Raw genomic sequence first — 22,654 nt, 5'->3', positions numbered from 1 at the left:
TACGTCAAAATCGTGTAACAAACGCCAACGGATGTGATTGGCTCTTTGTTAGTTGCTACGAACGGCAGACCGATCGGCAAACGGTAACTATGAATTGTTTCATAAATTTCAATGTTTTTAAGTTAGTAACAACAAACGTCAACGGCAACAGCAAACGGAAAGTCAAGTTTATGAATTGGACTTCAAATCGATCTTAATGCTGATTTAAAGATGATTTAGGTTTGTAAAAAAATGGAAGAAAAAAGCAATTACAGAGAAGAAAGAATCGATTTTTTTTCGATCTAAATCAATGAATGCCTTTTATTAATGTAGTTTGATATTTAATATTTAATATTTTTCAAAAATTGTACGGTTATTAGCATATACATTGTCTCAACTATAAACTAAATATCTTACCCTCATTCCTTTTTCACCTGGAACAAGTGGTTGACACGTATAATTGTAATCTGTTGCCCATCCAGCTGCAAGACCCTGAAATTTACGCAGCCTTTATTATATTTATTATATATGATATAAATAAAATCTAACGTGAAGTCGTGAAGTATTCAATATTAAATTGATTTAATTATTTAATTAATTAATTATTTTTTAAAATAATAATAAAATGATAAAATTTATTTTGATAAAGACTTAAAGTAAAGTCGAAACGTGATATTTTATCTTTCTTCCAAAAATTAATGAGAAAAATAATTTTAAAACAGAAGAGACCTAAAATAAGGAGCATTCTATCTAGTACTAGTAATCTATACCATTAAAACTGATTGTACTCTAGTGGAAGTGGATGGAAGTTTTGCCTATGGTCACGTCATCTGATGTGCCTGTATTGCACGTTGATTATCACCTGATATATCTGACGAACTATTTGTTGTAGGGCTTAATCATCTGATGTGCCTAATAAATTGTCAGTTGTAGGGCTTGTTGATCAACTATTCAACATGCCTTATGAATTATTTTTTGTAGTGCTTGTTGACGAACCATTTCATATACATGGTGAACTATCAGTTGTAGAGTTGTCTGCCGTAATGTTTATAATCTGATGTACCTGATGAACTGTTTTCAGTAGTGTTTTTTGACTAACCAACCGATATAACTGATGGAAGATGTAGTGCTTGTTGATGAATATTCCGATGTACCTGATGAACTGTCTGTATATAGTGTCAAGCTAGATTTCACCAACTTATTTTTGATTAATGTTGATTCCTCGAAATATTATGATAAAATATTTATTAATGCCACCAATAAGTTCGCAAAATGGAATTTTAAATTTCGTTGAAGAAGCATATTTTTTATACATTGCGGGATTTGTTTGATCACAATTTTTTTATAGCAAGCGGTTTATTTACATTGTTTATTTCGAATAATTTCTAGGAAGATCTATTCATTTATTTGTCATGTTTCTTTATGCTCCAGAAGTTTGGAGAATTGTTTGGGATATTCTTTATTCATATATAAGTAGTTTTATAGCGAAGCTTAGCTCAATTTATAATAAATAGTCGTAGTGAACAGAGCGAATTAGCGAAGTAATGGAAGAATTTAAATAAAGTGATAGTGATAAGTGAAGTATTATAAGTTAGTGTAGTGTATGGTGTTGAGAACGTAAGAGACAGTATCTATTAATTAACCCCTTGAATAGAATAGACTAAGTATAATAACAATCGAAATATTTCACAGGTAGAAATGAGAGAAGTAAAGAAATTATGAAATAATACTTGTAGACATGTTATGTTACATACCTCGTAGAATAAATATACACTTGCAAATACTTGTAGTAAATTGTATATTTGGATGGTCTTCTTCAATTCAAATGGCTTCTTGTTTTTCATTAACTTCGGTCCAATCTTTGTACAGAAATACACATAAGTAACTAGGATAAGTATTAAATGTCCAAGTTTTCCTGCCAGGAACCAGTCTTTTGTTCTCGGATCTTAAAATCAAAAACATTTATTATTAAAAATATATATTTCATATTATAAATAAAAATATGATATGAATTAAACGAAATTTTTTGTATATCATTATTTTATACGCATTTACACAATTCCTTTATCAATAAACGCATTCATTCTAAAATTTCAAGGTTCCTTACGAGTTCACTAGGGTGAAAACTTATCTTGGAACTGTAACTTAAGCTTTTGTTCCTGGCTGCATCTCTAGCCAAATGTTTTTTCTCCAAACGCTTTATTTATATTTTCTACCACTCTATGGATTTGCTTACGAAAATTGAGTTGGTAGTTAGGGATTATTTGTTGGTCTGAGTTGGTCTTGATCGACTCAATAACAGTTTTCCGAGTACCTTGGATAGGATTGGCGATAAGCTTATTGGACGATATGACGTTAGCTCAATCGAGTTTTTAGAACCATTATTATTTGGTTTAGATATTCGAACTAAATTGAAGTCCATCGTTAAAAAGATTGGGGTATGATCGGAAGATAGATCTTAAAAATGTTTTACATTGAAGCATTTAATGATTCCATAGTCCAATGACCCCCTAGTGCAGGGGTCGACAACCGGCGGCTCTTTGGATATGAAATTCGCCTTTTTAGTTCCATATTCAAATACTATTATCACGAAGATTAGGCATTGATTCTATCTTTCAGCGACTTGTACTCACTTTTTTCGCCTCCTTCCCCGTGACACACATGAAGGATTACTTCAAATGTGCATCTGAAGTAATTTCGTGATTTCAAAAACAAACCAAAAATCCTGAAATAGATCAAGGATTTGCCATTATCTGCTAAAACTATACAAGAGAGATTAGCTAAAATATCTTCAAATGTAAAATATTTACATGTGGAAGTTATTCAACTTTTTTCAGTCTTATTACATGCTATTGATAAGTCAGGCGACTTAAAAGACACGATACAAGCTGTTCTTTTTGTTAAATATACGTTAAACGTTTTTCCAATGTCCAATAAAAGAACTTCTCTAATTGCTACCACTCTAGAGAGAAAGAAGATTTAGCGGAATGCTGTGCAGAAATGTTTCGAAGACAACGGGATCAATTTAAATATAATCGTTTCAATAGTAACTGATGGAGCAACGACGGTACTTCAGAATAAAATTAACCACGAAGTTCTGAAGTTTCACTTCATAATACACCAAGTAGCGCTTTGCTGAGGTTATGAATCTGATAATTAAAATTGTATATAATGGAGACTCAGTATTCTGACCTCCTTCTTTGTGGGATGGCTTACCAAAAGTAACGTGTTGAAATGCTTAGCTTGGTGTTTGGATAAAATAAATACGAGGATGTATTGATATTTAGTTATCCTAGACCATAGCAAAGATCAATAACTTATTAAAAGTGTCAGTATAAAGTTTGACGTCAAAAGTATACCAGAGTTAAGCAATAAATTAAAAAATTGGAGTATCGAGCCACAATCAAGTACTTGTATTTAAAAGGGTTGAGAGGTAAGCAGATTTACGAAGATATGCTTAATACCCTTGGTGATCAATGTCCTTCGTATAAGACGGCGAAAAATTGGACTGCAAGTTTCAAAAGAGGTAAATTTTCCATTGAAGATGATGACCGATCAGGAAGGCCAGTTTCAGTGTCAGTCATGAAATGATTTTATCAGACGTCGAATTGGGCTAAAACGGATATCTGAAGCTCTGAATATTTCATAAAAACGCATTCATCATATAGTTTCAGTCCAAAGTTTCGTGTCCAAAAATCTGACGGAAAAGTTCTTACTCAGTTTTTTGGGATTGCCAATCAATAACTGGAGATTACTATTCGACATTACTGACCACTCTAAGGGAGAAAATTAAAGAGAAAAGATGGGCAAGTTATCCAAAGGAAGGTGTTTTGATTTTGCAGGACAATGCCCCTGCTACAAATCTCATGTTGCCATGCAAACAATTCGTGATTAGGGCTTGAATTACTAGAACAACCCCCAGATTTGGCACCGTTCGACTATCATTTCTTACCTTAACTGAACAAAAATTTGAAAGGTCGTAAAATTTCTTCCAATGAGAAGGTAATAAAAGCTGAGGAGGTTTGGTTTGCAGAGCAAGAAGAAACATTTTTTTAAAGGTCTAGAGACGTTGCAGGTTTGCTGTAATAAATGTATCCAATTAAGAGGAGAATATGTTTAGTGATAAGATATTTTGACATTGAAATTTTGTTTGGTTCTATAGTAGGCTAAGAATTTTTCAATATATCCTCGTACATGCATGAATGAAAAATGTATTAACCACCCTGAAGAGCTACAAATGATTACGAAAACTTTACTTTATGGTAGATATCATAGAGAAATTGAATGAACTAAATCTAAAATTGTTAGTAGTGGAAAAACTAGCCTATGTTTTGAAGAGAAAATAATTATTTTTGCAGAAGATATTCAGAGTGGTAAATCATTTTATATTCAATGTTTGAACCGATAGAACTAGTACAATTGTTGACACGAATTACTTCAGCACACATTTATAAGAAAAATTAAAGATGAATTTGCTGACAGATTTGAGCAATTCGAAACCAACAAAACCATTCTAGCATTCATAGTAAATCATCTTAACACAAATAACCGAAATCTACCATTTGAAATTAAAGCTGGATGTCTATAATCGCAATTGATCGATTCAAAAAGAAAGCTTTATTGAGTTGAAAATTTCCATAGTTGAAAAGTAAGTTTGAAGAGTTGGAGTTCCAGAAATATATGTATGTAGAGCAACAAAAGTACAGAGCTTTGAAAGAAATGTTACGAGTTGAGGCTCTTATATTCAATGCATGAAGCAGTCTTCCAGATTGCCACAGTGAGGTGAAGATGTTGATATTTGGAGTGCTGACTATCTTTTGATTGACGTATTCGTTCAAGTAAAATGAAAATCCAACTAACAAATGAAAAGTTAGAGTCATGTTTGAAACTTAAAACAAGGTATGAGCCATTAAATTTGTTTGCCTAATTGGGAAGTTAGGGAAATCAGTAAATCTTTAATTGTTTCATTTTTTTATATAATCTAATTATCTAATAATTCCATATAAATATGTATGTATGTATATTATCTAATTTTGTTGTCAATAACACTACAAAGATATGAATAAATAGTTATTTTTTTTTTCATATGAATAAAAGATTAGTGTTTTTTACTTTATTTAAACGAGTACTATTTATGATTGGCAACAAAAAATTTTGAGGCCTTTCGAAAGCTTTGAAATTTTATAATTTCTCTCCTGGCTCAAAAGGTTGTAGACCTCTGCCTTAATTTCGTCGGTGGGAATACTTTAAAATGGCGTATCCATTAAATTTCATCAAATACGTAAAAGTTAAACGCGAAAAAAAAAACGAGTAAAATTTCAACTAATCGAGATCGAGCTCAAGCGCTTGCACGCTAAAGATTCAATAAAAAATTACAACAAAAAAAGTTTTTTTAAAATCACAGACATCATTTCTCATGTGGAATTTCCTGCATTTCATTTTGTATGATTGGTTTTTAGATAAAATACGTTTAAATATAAGGTCTATAATGGGATATGTAAAAAAATCTAACAAATTCTAAAATATGAAAACATGCATTTTGCAGCCTTATTCATGGGTAGTTGATTAATATTCGTTAAGGCCTAATAGGGTTATCTAATTTGAGATTCAAATTTGTAAAAGTTACATTATTTTTGAATACAGAAAAATAATTTCATGGTGGCATTTAATGAATATATAATAACAAGCTGTTTCGAAAAATTTCTAAGAATTGGTGGAATGACAAAATTATTTTGTTGCATTTTTTGCAGTGTACATAATAAAAAGAGAGAAATTCCTATGGTAATCATGTGTCACTGTCTTATTAAATAACAAACAAAATACATTATAGTACACAAGGAAATCCATAAAGAGGTTGTTAATCTTTCTTTTCCAAACACAAATAAAAATTTATCTGCTTAAGCAAGGTTAACATCTTATACTACTCTGAAAATATATTATAATAAACTCTAGTCGAGATGTTATAAACGAGTAAAGGAAAGCTAATGTCAATGGCTGTGATAATTAGTGAAACTCATTTTATTCAACCATGGCATTTTTAAAAAGAGTGTCCTATAACTGAATATCATCACAAGCTAAAGTTGACAGCTGTCGTCAACAATTGTTTTGATTATTAGCAGTATTATTTTTGAGAAAATGCGTTACGAAAGAAATGTATATAAAAGTTTCGGTGGTAGAATTTAATCACATTTACTCAAGATTTGAAAAGAAGACAGTAAATTCGAAGACACAAAGGTATCGTAGATGTTGCAGTTTTTTTATGGTGTGTGTGGTGGACTCGTTCATTAGATAATTGATTGACGACATTCTAACTAAAACGTCTTCATTTAATCTGATTGTTCACATCTTAATAATAACCTTAACATGGTTCAACAGTTATTATTTTCATAATTGTAATGCCTTCCGTATTCATTCTCTTATTAGGTCTACTTCCGAATTTTAAAGTACATGGTTCTGTATTGTTTTTTTACGCCAAAAATGGCAAGTTATAAGTGACGCATTTACAAAATTTCTCCGGACAAATTTTGTTATACTTGTGGTAGATTTGAGGTGGTGTCAAGAGAGACCGTTTTCTGAAAATGTGAAAAAGGCTTTTTATATGTTTTTTGTTGTTATTGATTCTCTGGTTTCTAAGAATGACAACTTCGGTCTTGTTCAGGACCAACGACAGTCCATGAACGTCCATCCAGCTATCCACTCGCATGACCTGATTCTGTTTTAACTGGGCCAGTTCTAGATCCCGATCAGCGTCTAATAGTAGGTGGCTGTAGTCCAATTCAAGACCCGCCTAAAAGTTAATATTGTAGCCATCCAGAATTTACACGACATTAAAAATATTTATCCAAAATCAAAGGAACCCGCCGAATAGTAGTAGAATCTATTATGGACGTAAGAGCAAGGGTTTGTGCTCAATTGCACTAGGGCTCTATGCCGGATATTTTATACTGAATTTACAATACAATCAAAAAAATCCTCACGAACTTAATAAATGTGTTTTATTTTTAAAATAAATCGTGTAATTTTATTGCAACACCCATTATAAAAAGGGAACAAAGCAAATTCTCAATTGTTTTAATTGTTGAGTAATATACTAAGTGGTAATCATTGTGAATCAAATAATTTATTTGTCGTTTCTGCAAATATGATAATGATGATTAACAACTAATTATCTTTTCACTGTAGAAATTCCATTATATCGGAATTAGAAGTTCTATTTAAATGTTAGGAAATAAGTTTTAGAATGAATTAAAGATCATTTTAGTTTTATTGCGGATTTAAATACAATACTATTGTCTTTTACTAATGTCAATTACAGTAATAGAAATGTAACCCCATTCCTTTGATCATATATTGAGTACACAATGTCATATTTTGAGTATTATTTTGTGAATCACAAATGGCCGACGAGACAAAATGGTATAGGGACATAAATTAATATTTTCTTATGCGAAAATTGGTCGACTACCTTAAAAATAAACTAAATTAAAAAACAAATACTACTTTTAAAATGGTTGGTTTCATTAAATTTTATTGATTATACACAGAGGGCACATCTAGTGTGCACATTCCCAATCGTACAGGAATAACCAAATGAGTGAAATATTTGGACATTTTGAACATCTAAATTTTCATTTTTTCTCCCATCAAAAAAATGTTGTAGCGATCGGAATAAAAAGAAATTCGACGGAATCAATCCAGTAATTTTTGTAAAATGTAAACTGGGATTCACAGTATTCCTTTTGCGTTTTGTATTATTATATAGAAATGTTTTTTCGTTCTGTATGATGTCGTTGAAGCAATACGTTGCACTACTATCGGTTGGAATTGACCTCTTTGGATAGATTAGGGGAGACGCAAAAGCAATCTGCTGCAAATGTTCTTGGATGGTCGCCCAAGATTGCTTAAGAGTGTTGAATTCCTGGTTTGCATTTTCATGTCGTTTCCTAATTTTATTGCTTTTTTAGATCGAAACGAGTCATAGTAATCAGAATAATCGAAAATGTTTTTGATCGCATCTGTTACGGTACTACCCTTACAAAACTAAAAACTATTTGCGTAGCCTATTTCCAAGAAGTTTCATTTTTTTCTCGATAGTTTTTTCCGTGTTTACACAAAATTGCTTCTTTTGCCCGTATTGTAATTTAATGCATGTCTAGTTATGTTTGTTGCTAGTTTCAGTTGTGTATGACCTATCCATCTCCATTTTCACTTCAGCTGTTGATCAATTTTCTGGAACATCTTTCCATTATACTTCCAAGTTTCGGCCACATTTGATAGAACAAATTTTATATTGGTCTGAAACAGTCTAACTTTGTTCTTCTTGACATACTTGTTGGAGATTATATTTTATACAGTTACTTAAAAACGCTTTACGACAAGCCTATTCTTTTTTCGATGTCGTTTTCAGTACCTCATTTTGAACTGTGTAAATAGCAAAATTGTTCAACTTGATCTGTTTCTCTTCTTTTTGTATCAGGTTTGCTGTGTCGCAATATCTATTGCTGTTTATGTGTAGTCCAACTGGTGTTGAATGATTATATAATTTGTTAGTTTTCTATTGCATGAGATTTTTTTATTTGTTGTTAATAGATATATGTCATCCGCGAATTTGAAGTTCTTCAGTTTTTCAAAAAGGTTCCAGTTAATTCCTGACTTTCTATCGTCTGCTTTGCTCATTATCACTGTTCCTGTCTCTCTTGTCGATTTTGATTTTCTGGGATAATTGTCATGAAAAAAGTTGTACTTATTATTTTGGAGTACTTATCTGATTTTAAGATATTTTTTGCACATTACTTTTCTGTTTATCGAGTCAAATGCTGTTTGAAAGTTTAAATTTCATTTTGTTGCTTTGTTTGCTCCAGTATTATTTGCACTAACGCAATATGGTGAATACAAGAGTTGCCACTTCTGAATCCAGCTTGGATTTGAATAGTTTGTCGTTTAGTGGTTCTCTTATTGATTCCAGGATAACTCTAGCCAAGATCTTACTCTTCTTGTTCAGTGATCAATTTTCACAATCAGATCATTGGTAGTTTGATCATTGTTTCTTTGTCTTTTGGGAGTCTCTCATCATTCTAGATTTTATCGAGGAGTAAATGAAGTTAAAAGAGATATATTTTCCTGTATTAGTTCTACTGTATTTGACTTCTGTTCTTTCTTTTTTTAGATAATTTATTATAAGAGTTATTTCTTGCATCGTAATTGCTACTTCCATGATATTTAGTGTTTTTTTTGTTAAATTTCGTTAGTCAACTGTTTATATAACTCAAAAAAACTTCGTCATAGTTACATACGCCGCTTATCAAGGAAACTTAAAAGCGCAGCAGAAACATTATACTTTCTGAGAAATTGTTACTTAACAACATATGTAGATAAATCTTACTTTCTTGTAATATCATTTAATATAAAGCATTCTCTGTTCAGATCTCTAACAATAAACTTGTAATTGCTAGAATAAATATATTTTTTAAAAACGAATTTTTCGTAAAGAAAACCAAAATTGGCGCAGTCAGTAGGATCGCGCAAGTCGTAGAAATCAAAAATCACTAAAACGTTTACGGGCATACAGTGCGTAACAAAATTTTGGATCGTGCGAAATAGTTTAGTGACTTCACGGCTTTAACGTTTCAACGTTTTAAGTGCGAATACAACGAACAATATTAGACTAGCAATTATCGTGCAATAGCCCTTTAGTGGTGAACATTGGAGGTAACAGGGAATCATCGAAGGAGAAGATTTTAGAAGCCTGTTCTTCAGAAACGTAAGTGCCTTATTGTCCTCTTCTTGCCTTTCCTACCTTTTTTGGATTTCAAAAAGATAGTATTGATTATTAAGTTTTAAAGTTTCAAAAAACGTATATAATTAATAAAAGAGAAATTATCAATTTATGAGTGAATTAAACTCTAGTAATCTCGATAACATAGTTCAATTGTTCAATAATATTTCTTTAGTCGAAAATAACGTAGAACAAACTGATACTAACAAAATGGCTCCTCCTGCAATGAATTGGGATCTTTTCAAATCCAAATTATCAAATATTAAGCCTTTTAACGGTGACAGCGAATATTTGAATAAATTTATTACAAGGTGTGAGCATTTAATAGAGTCATATAGAATTTATAATGATGCAGAATTAAATTTACACATTATAGAATGTATTCAAGAGAAATTAGAAGGTAGAGCAGCCTTCATGGTCGGTAACAGAGTTGAATTAAATACTTGGCCAAAATTAAAAACGGCCTTATTACAGTGTTTTGCTGATAGAAGGGATTTAAATTGTCTTGTGCAAGAGTTGATCAGAGCCAAACCATTAAAAAACGAGCATCTTATTGATTTTGGAAGTAGACTTCAATTAATTCGTAGTAGTGTAATTCAAAGAATTAGCAATGACCCCAATATAACTGCTGAAGAAAGAAATTGTCAAATAAATCAATACGATAAAACCGCTTTAAATACGTTTATTGCAGGGTGCGACGGTACTCTGAAAAATAATATGCATTTACGAAAACCACATTCTTTAGAAGACGCGATGGCCTATGTGGCTGAATTCGAAAATTTTGAAAGACTGTACGGTTCTTTAAACGATAAAAATAATCGACAAAGTACACCTAATAATGCTAATAGAGAGCATGCGCATAGCCAAAATTCTCAAAGAAACAATTCAAATTTTTATAAAAATCCTAATACGTATCAAAATTTTGTACCAAATAACAGACCTGTTAACAATTACCCGAATTCTTATAGCAATCGACAAAACTACCAACCAAATTTCGTACAAAATAGAGAAAGTTGGCCAAATCAGCCGATACCTATTCAATCCATACCACAAAATAAAAGATATTTTACTAATCGACAAGTATTCGGCCCTCCCAAAAACGTATTCAAACCTAACCAAATTCCACAAAACCAATTACCAACACCTGAACCGATGTCCACGACATCACGTAATTTTACTGAACGTACTCGAAAACCTATCAATAATAATAATAATAATAATAATAGATTTTTCCGATCAAATCCAAACGCTAAACCAAACTTCGTTTCCGAAGAGTTATACTTAAATCAATATGCCAATTCAGACTATAATCACGACAATCAATATGATGAATATGACGAAATAGAATTTGATGAAAACGACGAAGCCAATCGCGATGAAAATTTTCAAGCAGCTCGTCCATCAGACGGGAAAACATAGAAATAAATATACTTTCAGTTAATCCGCTACCATATATAGAAATTGCAAATCCAAAAATTAAATTGCTAATCGATACTGGTAGCTCTAAATCAATAATAAGACCTTCTATTGCCGAAAAATACTTTCCAGATACAATTTATCATTCTGATACTACTATATCTACTAGTCTTGGAAGTAAAAACGTTAGGTATCGAGCGCTTATTCCTGCATTTCCTGAACTAAAAAATAAAAACTATCAAATCGATTTTATACTATATGATTTTCACAATTATTTTGATGGAATTCTCGGTATTAAAGATTTAATAGGTATGAATATAAATATTGATCTAACTAATCGAGAACTATTAGGACCTCACTTAAGATTACCTTTTAAGTATAGAAAAGTAAACGATATTGAATTTTCTTTTTCAATAGACCCCGGAGAAAAAACGATAAAGAAATTACCCGTAAATATAGATAATGGGGATATTATTGTAGACGCTCGAAAAATAGAAAACATAATAATTCCACAAATTTTATCTACAGCGAGAAACGGTTTCGCACCAATAGAAATTCAAAATCACACTAATAATTCGATAACGATAACATTACGAAAACCAATTCAAGTTACTCCATTTAAATATTCACAATATGAACTCTTTAAATTTGAAAGCTTTGCTAATGATTTTGATGAAAATAATTTTATAAAACCTAATGACAATATTACCGAATTAATTCGTACAAATCACATGAATAAAGAAGAAAAACAAAAAATTATTTCGTTGTGTAAAGAATATTCTGATTTATTTTTAAAACCAGGGGATAAATTGACTTTCACTTCAAATGTTAAACATATTATAAGAACCAAAGACGAGGTACCGGTTCACACTAAATCTTATAGATATCCCTACGTCCACAGAGAGGAAATTAGGAGACAAATTCAAGAGATGTTAGATAAAAACATAATTAGACCGTCCTGTTCCCCTTGGAGCTCCCCGATATGGATTGTTAAAAAGAAAATGGACGCATCAAATACCCAAAAATGGAGACTGGTAGTTGATTACCGGAAAATTAATGAAAAAACAATTGATGACAGGTACCCGCTTCCCAATATATCCGATATATTGGATAAATTAGGTCGAGCCCAGTATTTTACTACCCTCGACTTGGCAAGCGGCTTCCATCAAATACAAATGAGCGAATGTTCTATAGAAAAAACGGCTTTCAACGTAGATGGAGGACATTACGAGTACCTTAGAATGCCTTTCGGTCTTAAAAATGCCCCTTCTACATTTCAAAGAGCTGTAAATGAAGTCCTTAAAGACATCCAAAACAAAATATGCATGGTGTACATGGATGACATTATCATATTCAGTACTAGCCTTCAAGAGCACATACAAAATCTGAAATTAGTATTTTCAAAACTACGCCACGCAGAGCTTAAGATACAACTAGACAAGTGCGAGTTTCTTCGCAAAGAAGTAGAGTATCTAGGTCACGTTGTAACTCCTCAAGGGATAAAACCTAATCCGAATAAAATCAAAGCAATTCAAAATTTCCCTATCCCAAAAACCGCTAAAGATATCAAATCCTTTTTAGGACTAGTAGGTTACTATAGGAAGTTTATAAAAAATTTTGCTCAAATTACGAAACCGATGACGATATGTCTAAAGAAGGATCACATAATTAAACACACAGAAGAATTTATTAATTGCTTCAATACTTGTAAAAACATTTTAATTTCAGAACCAGTCCTTGCATATCCCGATTTCAGTAAACCTTTCGAATTAACTACTGACGCTTCTAAATATGCCATAGGTGCTATTCTATCTCAAAATAATCATCCTATTTGTTATGCTAGTAGAACACTTAATTCCGCAGAAATAAATTATTCTACAATCGAGAAAGAGTTACTTTCGATAGTCTGGTCGTGTAAATATTTTCGACCGTATCTATTTGGTCAAAAATTCACAATTTTTTCAGACCATAAACCATTGCAATGGCTCATGTCATTAAAAGAGCCCAATTCACGTCTTGTACGCTGGCGCCTTAAACTTGAGGAATTTGAGTACGATATAAAATATTTGAAAGGTAAAAGTAACAAAGCAGCTGATGCATTATCTCGATATCCCGATATAAATGCATTAGAAACTGCATCGATGGATGTCAATTTAAGTGACATCGATGAAATAATGAATGAAGAATTTGAAAGAATTAATTCCAGTACTCTCCCGAATTTAGATAATTTAGATCTTACAAATATATTAGATTTAAATAAATCTAACCAAAACGATTCAAACATAGAAAATCTCGTAAACAATAATTTACCAATATTACCTATAACGGAAGAACCAAATCCTAATAATAACGAAGACATTGAAACAGTACATACATCTGTTGAAAATCCTATTCTATCAATTCCAATTACCGAAAAACCATTAAATATGTATAAAAATCAAATATATCTTACTAATGGTCAAATAAATACCTTTAAAGTTAGAAGAGAGAAAGTATTCGAAAATATTCGTCTATACGTTACATTACCGGTAATTGACATCGAAAATAATATAATAACCTTCATTAAAGAATATATTGACCCCAGAAAAAATTATGCACTTTATTTCCAGAACGAACCCTTATCGAGAATATTTATTGTAACTGCACAGAATATGTTTAAGAATTCTGCATTTAAATTTACAATGTGTACCAAATCAGTAACAGATATTGAAACAAAAGAAGAGCAATTAGAAAAAATTAAATATCATCATATATATAAATCAGGTCATAGAGGCATAAACGAAGTTAAAACATCTCTTAGTTGTAGATACTACTGGCCGAAAATGATCGAAGATGTAGAAAACTTTATCAATAATTGCGATACATGCTTGAAAAATAAATATGATAGGAATCCCCCTGTAGTCAAATTTAGTCTAACACCCACAGCGTCTAAGCCTTTTGAGCATGTACATATGGATGTTTTTAAAATTGCAAATAAAATTTATCTAACAGTAATTGATTCTTTTTCGCGTTACGGACAAGCTTACCCCATAGTAAGTGTTACAGGATTTTCCACAGTAGACTCTTTACTAAATTTCATAACTCACCATGGACTACCTCAAAAGATAACAACAGATAGTGGTTCTGAATTTAAGAATTTCGATTTAGAAGACTTTTGCAAACTTCACCATATAGAATTGCATCATACCACAGCGAAAAATAGCAATTCCAATTCGCCAGTTGAACGATTTCATTCAAGTATTTTAGAACATTATCGATGTATACAGGAAGATAATAAAAATTTGACACCGGATCAAATAATGAAACACGCGATTCTTAGTTATAACAATTCAGTTCATACAGTAACAAAATTCACGCCTTTCGAAATTATAAAAGGACATATAAACAATCCTGACCCGTTTGACCTGAATGATCATTTAGTTATATCTCAATACGTTCAAAATCACAAAGAAACCAGTAAACGCTTATATGAAAAAATTAAACAACAAAACGAACAAACTAAACAAAAGGTTATAGAGAAATTAAATAGAAAAAGGTCCGAACCTTTAGACTATTCAAATCAAAAAACCGCCTACGTAAAAACTAAATTAAGAAATAAAAAACTCCCTAAATTTAAACAAACTAAAATAATCAGAGATAAAGGTATTCTGCTAAAAACCGATAAAGGTACGTATCATAAAAGTATTGTCCGAAAACCAAGAAGTAATGTTCGGAAATTGTTACAGGATGTCGACGAGCACGCGAATCCTGATGCTTTACCTGATTCTTCGCGTATTTCAAGCGACCTGTAGTGTAGAAGACATACAGGTTACGAAAATTCAAAACTTCCTTCTTCCTATCCAATTAGGAAACGCTAGATTAGTATATAGTAAACACACGTTTTTACATTATTTAGATTTAAGCCAACTTATTAAGCAAATAGATAGTCTAGTTACGCATTTCAATTACATAAAAAATAGTATTACAACTGTAACCACTACAAATACTATATCCTATCACGCTTTAGCACAGAACATGTTAATAAGAACCGAGTATTTGATCAACGTTGTACAGAAAAAATTCGAAAATTTGAATCCTCATATCAGAAATCGAAGAGGCTTACTAAATGGCGTTGGTAAAATAAACAAATGGCTATTTGGAAACCTCGATTCAGATGACGAGATAAAATACGATAACGCAATTACTTTATTACAACAAAATCAAAACAACATTATCCATGAAACTAACCTTCAAATTTCTCTCTATAAGAAACTCATTGATCATTACAATAAGTCAATTACTACTTTAAATAAAAATCAAGCAAACTTTAATAATGGGTTACAACTATTTTCAGCCTCTGTATATAACAGAATTGAAACACTAGAAAGTTATCTAACGTTTCAAGGTATGTTGTATCAGATTAATTTAGACTGTCAGTCAACAATAACGTTTATAGATAATATTGAGAACGCAGTTGTATTTTCGAAACTTAATTCTGTACATACGTCTATAATTTCTAGTTACGAGATACTGGACATAATTCAACATTTAGGAAAACTATATTCAGAAAAACAGATTCCTAAATTTTCTAACATTTTAACATACTATCAATTTCTTGGAACTCAAGTATCAATCATTGATTCGAAATTAGTCTTTGCTATCCACGTACCTATACTCATCTCCGAAACATTTGAATTTTACCACCTTTTTCCAATAATCCAAAATAATAAAATGTACACTCCTAAATTCCCTTACCTGGCACGAACGCAAAATGAAACCCAATCTGAAAAAGAAGAATGTCCACCACTCGAAGGTACTTACTATTGCCGTCAAAATCTTGTCCAAAGGGATAATTGCACCCTTAGTCTACTTGAAGGGAACACTCTCGATGATTGCCAAATTCTAGAAGTCAATATCGAAGAAACAATCATTCAACAAGTTACAGCAAAAGAAGTCCTAATAATGCCGATTCAACAAGAAAAAATACTTTCAAAATGTCAATCCGATCGATACCTCGAAATAGAAGAACCATCACTTGTCAAAATCCCAAAAAACTGTGAACTATGGATCAATAATCAACGATACATCAATGACGACGAAATCAGTTACGGTAAACCATTTGTCCTGCCTAAATTAGAAACAAACAAATTATCAACTTCAAAACACTACGAAAAATATAACATAACAAATCTCAATCTCGATGATCTTTTCCAAATCAACGAATTGTCAAGAAAATTGAAGCCGATCCAAGAAATTTCCAATACACAGAGTCATGTAACAATAATCGAAAGCCTTTTAGCGATAATATTCATTATTTTAATAGCAGGTGTTTTGTTCAAATTCAAATCAAAAATTTTAGTATGCAGAAAACACACAAAAGAAAAAAGTCAAGAAAACCTGGAAAGGGCCCAAAAATCGAAAAGTCAGTCCATACTTTTCGAGACTTAAGGAGGGAGGAGTTACATACGCCGCTTATCAAGGAAACTTAAAAGCGCAGCAGAAACATTATACTTTCTGAGAAATTGTTACTTAACAACATATGTAGATAAATCTTACTTTCTTGTAATATCATTTAATATAAAGCATTCTCTGTTCAGATCTCTAACAATAAACTTGTAATTGCTAGAATAAATATATTTTTTAAAAACGAATTTTTCGTAAAGAAAACCAAAATTTCATCGTTGTTTTATATATTTATGACTCAAATATTCCTTTTCTGATTTGTCTTTTAAGTTTATTCTACGCGGCAGATTTTCGTCGACCTTTCCGACTTTTTCGGGGGCTTTCGCAGCTTCTGCTTTTTGAGCTATTTTCGTGAATAGTTGTTTGTCTTATCGCTTCTTTATTTTTTATGATAAATTTTTCTAGTAAGTCATTGTTTTGGAATATCTCGTATGTTAGTAATTGATATGTTGAATTTCGTCGAGTTATCTACGGTTGGTCTTTCTTGTTTTTGTAACCCAATTTTTGTGCTGCAGTTTCTCTGAATATGAATTATCGTATATCGTCTATATCGTGATTTGTCAAACATACTTGTATTTCAGAGCATCTTTCTAATTTCTTTCTTGTCACTTTTTAGTATGTGATGTATTTGTAATTGCTCATGATCAATCATGCCAGTTCTTCCACATTCTTACTATGAGTATGGGATCTATTTTTTTTGTTTCTTCTCCTGGTAAAGGCCATTCAGTACTATGTATATGTTTATGTGTGTGCCACCTCTAGCTAGTTCATTTTCTGAATCACAATAATCTTAAAATATCTTTTATATGATGTAGAAGTATTCAATGAACTGACAAATGACAATCTACACTCTGTTTCGAAAATCTATTTTCATTCTAAAAGATGCAATAATAATAATATATAATTAGTTCAAGCTGCTGACAGCGTTTGCGTTTTAGAATTATATATATAAATATCTATTTCCAAATCTAATTTAACTGCATTTAAACAAGATATTAGGTAATGCCTCGATATTGCAAAGCCATCCTGTATTATTAAGTTCAATAGAAATAATTTCACTCGTTTAGACATATCCACTGTTTGGAAATCAAAGAACATATGAAAAAATGACAGAAATAGAAGATGACGCAATACAAGCAACGAAAAGGATGTCTTTGATTTAACATGTTATTATATTTGTTGAGTTTGGCATTTAAAAACTTTTCATAATTCATTGGAACAAAACGATTTGATAACGAGGTGTCGGAACGCAATTATTAAAATGAGTTTTTTTCTCTCAAAACTTTCCGATGGAAAAAAAAGGGAAAGACCAAGCCTCCCATTTTTATCTTCCTTGGCTTATTCCATGATTCCATTTTACAAGCAGACATTTTTTCCAAGTTACGTTACAAAGTTATTTTAACAGATTCACGTTCTTAACGTTGTTTCTTCCTTCTCAACATCCTGCACTAATATTTCTATGACTGAATAATTTCGTGATTTTGAAGGAAAATGCTAGTTTTGTGACAGGTGTAATGGTTTAACGACATCCCTAAGCGAAAGATAAAATTTCAGAGATTAGGATTCCATAGTTAAAAACTTGTCATGTCATCACATTAAAATAATATGTCACAAAGACACTACAATGTCATAGATCTAGATATCCGGTATATTATGCGATAATTACTCAAGATACTTTGAAAATGTATCGGTTGGGACTCTTTACTTCTTTAAACCTTTTTATTTCCGTGACAAGGACTAGTTTGTCTCATAGACTATACATATTATTCGGTAGTTATACACCGATGTAAAGTTGGATTGTTGAAGTAGGTACGATACCAAATCCCAAAACTTTGCACAATACATAGAAATATAATAACTCACCTGAATGTATTTTCATAAAATGGTTATATCCTTCCATAAAATTGAATATTCCCAACATTCTGACTGGATTTCAAAAACTGAAACAAAGGAATATGTAATAACATAGTGATTAAATAATTGTGGAAATAATTCTCCCAAAACAACAGTTTGAAAAGAGTCGAACAAACAGCTATGAACGTATTTGTTTTTTTTTTCATTAAATCCATGCTAAATCGGCGCTAGTCTCTAGTCAGTCTAGTTAATTATAAACGTAATAAAGTAATGAAGAAGAGTTACGTGTAGAAAGGTTGGTCTACTTATAAGAGGCATTGGAAAAAATCTATTTAACATACTCATTCAAAAATTTCTCTGCAACATACCCTTTGAATCAAATAATAAAATCCTACAGCATTCCTTAAGAATTCCAAATATCGAAATATTATGATGTAAAAATTCATTCTTTAGAAATTGATATGAAATCAATTGTAGTTGAAATATTAATTAATATAAAATGGATATTGGCGAAAGCCTTTGATGTAACACCTGGTAATTACAATAAAAATAAAATATATGTATGGAAAATTAATAATAATATATTACAAAATAATTAGAATTGCATTTAAATTGTATCTACAAAATTCTTGATGATATCTTCGATTTTAACTTACCTGCAATCTGGTAATTATATGCGACTATATCATATATGATTATGGTTTAAAAAATGGTCTATACCATAGATAAAAATGTTGATTTAGAATGTATTCGAAAGGCAGCGTTATCAATTAATTATATACCTCAAGAAATAGAAGATAAAACTATGAAAGTTTGTATCTTAACGAGGTCAAAAAAGTACTATTTCAACAGTTTGGAAAACCTTAAATAATACGCAAAATAGATCAAAACGGCAAGAAATTAATAATGGTAAATTAATCAATTTGGTTAATTTAGCAGATGAAAAATTTATGTTAAAGAATTTCCAGCTGAGTATAAAAATTTGAAATTGGTACTGAACGATAGGTACATTTGAAATGACAAATCTAACGGCAACATTCAGTTTAACTAAAACCCCTTTCGAAATAATAAGAATTGTAGATATTCATCATCAGATTTTATGAGATAAAGGACTTTCTTGTACTGCTGTGATTAGCAGTATTTACAGTAAAGAAAACAACAACTCCTTGATGTTTTTCTAGAGAAATCTAACAAGTTTTTCATGTCAAACTACCCTGTGGTTGAATGAATAAAGGATAGTAGCGTCAGAAATTAAGAATAACCTAAAATGTGTTATATGGGATATTACACTTTTCCTAAGCATCAAATTTAAAATCCGTCGTAGGTTGTTTAAAAATATTGAAACTGGGTTATTACCAAGTATATTGCAATATTCATCTTATATAGAATTTAATACAAAATAATAGTATAATAAACAAGTACACGATTCTATTCATTACAACAATCAAAAGAATTTTTAGTATCTTTATTTGTTTCATTCATTTGGGGTTCGAATGTTATGTCAAAATTCTTTTCTATTCACTGATATAACCGCCAAGTTTTCTAAAAGATTTTCTAGTTTCCATAATGGAAATCAACGAGGTCTACTTAATAGCCCTGGTAATTTCATATCATTAAGTTTCATTAATTATACTTAAAGAAGTCTATTCGCATTAGAACCTCGTCGAGTCATTATCTGTACAATGTCAATTTCTGTTGAGTCACATCTTGAAATTCCATGTTTGTATCGGCCACACTTTCATTTTCTTATGCTACCGCATCTACAAAAACTGGAGAGTCATACTTTTTCCTTACTTTTCCATTGATTGCTCCACCTGATGATGGGAACTGTCGATAGACTTATATGTATGATCAACATAGTGAATAAATTTTTTTTAGTATTCATTGGAATGATAAAGAAGCACCATATTAATGTCTCCTAAAATTAACGACCGAAATTATTTGAATTAGTTGAAGCTTAAAAAGCACTTATGATGTCTTCTTTATCTCTTCCAATGATGCCTTCATGCCAAATAACTGCAAATGTGATTTTTTCCCATAGGCATAAATTGTTGTAAACTGAAAAAAGTTTTGTGAATAGAACTATTTCAAATGTTCCCAATCACCGCAATATAATGACCTTTTTCAAATTTGCGGAAAAATCAGAATTATTTCTTATTTTACTTTTGCGTGTTTTCAACATAGCTTACGTAGGTACTTGTTTATAGACTTTCCACTCTTTACATAAATTACAAGATCATCTTCTCTGTGACCATGAGGCTTCCCACTCTTGCTCGTCAGATGCTATGGTCATGCTAAACACTGCGAGATGTGGAATCTTTGTAAAGAAATGTCTGTTTTTTCTTTTTATTTTATTGTAACAAGTTAAATAAGTAGAACACTCATTTTCGTTATTTTTGTAAAAACTGCATTTCCACCTAACCTAACCAAGCTCTCCCATAAACAACAAATTTTGAATATTTTTTATCGCTGCTTAGATCAATTTCTACTCGTTACTTCACTATTTCTACTGATGGAACCTTAAACGCACTTCTTTATGCTTTGGTTGTTAATGTCTTAGATATTGCACAAAATCCTGTAGCTATGACAGACACATTTTTTTCAATATTCCCTAGTTTAGTTTAACTTCCTCATAATATCCACACTCTTTATTTATTCATATTTTTAGTACTATATCTGTTGAGTGACTTAATTCTCTATTTACTTTTCAGTTCCACATTTTCTTATTTACTACCCTGAGCTCTTTCTTAAACTCTGAGCTCCAGCTCTCATATCATCTTTCTGATGGTTCTCCGTGTATTTCTCAGTATTCCAACTTTAGTTGTCGATATATGAGAGTTTTGTACCTTTTATACTAGTCTTATATTCGAATGTGACTGTATTTATATGCTTCCTTCTTCTTTGTTACCAATTCCTTAACTTGGTTGGTGAACTACGGTTTGGTATTCATCTTTCCGTTAGTATCCACTGTTCTTATCCCTATTGCTTTTTTTGCACATTGTTCTATACTTTTCGCAAGCTCTTTCTTCATTGTCAATTTATACAATGTGGTTTTGGAGAATCTTCTCATTGAGTATTTTTTGGTGAAATCACTTTTTACTGCCTTCCTTTATTGATCCTATAGTGAATTTTGTTAATAATTTAGTGTCTTTTCTACCGATCAACCAAGAACCAGGTTATGTTGGGTACTTATGTCCGCCGATATGAGTGCTTCGTTTCTTCTTTCTCTATTTAATTATCGAAGAATTTCTTATTATTCTGCAAATAAGGTAACAAGACATTGTATCTGATTTCTCAATAGATTTTTCATTATTATTAAATTTTTTTGTTATAAATAATTTTAAAGTGAGGATTTTTCAAATATTCTTTAATGCTCAAGGTGATTATAAACGTTAAAGGTATTACTTAAACTTTGTAAGAGATTAGTTCATTTCTATATCAAAATAAATTTAATTTAAAATGTCACAAATATACAAACATGAAAATTTTAGTTCAGAAGCTAGTTTGGAAATTGTCTATTTTAATCCAAAATCTTATCAATAATAATAGTGGTGTAAATCCAACAGAAAAGGGTATTCTGTTTTTTCAATATAGATGATGTTGTGGAAACCGGGTATTTAAATATTTCTAGAAAAGCATAACGAAATTTCTATCAATTCTCTTCTTTTCTTATATTTTTACTTGAAACTTTTCCCTGTTACTAATTGTATTTCAGTCTTCGGCCATTTCTATTTTTCTATAAACTTTCACTATTTCCTTATTTTTTTCAGTTTATTGTGAATAATAGGTAGCATATATCGGAAATTGTAGGAAATCAATGTTACTTTCGAACCGATCGTGAATCGGATTTCAATTATCTTGATTTTGTTACAAATATCAAGATTGCCAAACAAAACAAAATTAACAGTATATCAATATTTTACAATCGATGCATTTCTAATTATCTGTCTTCTAGTAACAGTGAACAAAATGTTGGGAAGCGGATTCACGAAAAAGCTGATAGTTTTTTATCTTTCCGCGATCTCTCCGACTAACTCGAACTTTTAGATTTACGAAGAGAAAGAGAGAGGCAGATAAAAATTCTTTAATGTCACAATTACAATTTCTAGACAAAAGCTTGTGAAGAAGTAAGAAACAAACAAACAAATAACTAAATAAAGTGTCTGTCCCTGCTCTAAAATACTCATT

General features: G+C 31.0%; 1 protein-coding gene across 1 annotated transcript in view; it reads right to left on the bottom strand.

Moving 5' to 3' along the window:
- The window catches only part of LOC130902402 (uncharacterized), a 64,545-nt gene that overhangs the window by 32,399 nt on the left and 9,492 nt on the right, over positions 1-22,654 (bottom strand). Inside the window, exons 2-4 of the mRNA XM_057814530.1 lie at positions 18,476-18,552; positions 1,734-1,924; positions 397-471 (exon numbers count right to left, since the gene is read on the bottom strand). Coding sequence (XP_057670513.1) covers positions 397-471; positions 1,734-1,924; positions 18,476-18,533 — 324 coding nt within the window. The 5' untranslated portion in view covers positions 18,534-18,552. The remainder of the gene's footprint in view (positions 1-396; positions 472-1,733; positions 1,925-18,475; positions 18,553-22,654) is intronic.

Source organism: Diorhabda carinulata, chromosome X (assembly GCF_026250575.1).
Source record: "Diorhabda carinulata isolate Delta chromosome X, icDioCari1.1, whole genome shotgun sequence".
Taxonomy (NCBI): domain Eukaryota; kingdom Metazoa; phylum Arthropoda; class Insecta; order Coleoptera; family Chrysomelidae; genus Diorhabda; species Diorhabda carinulata.
This window is presented reverse-complemented; position numbering and strand designations above follow the sequence as displayed.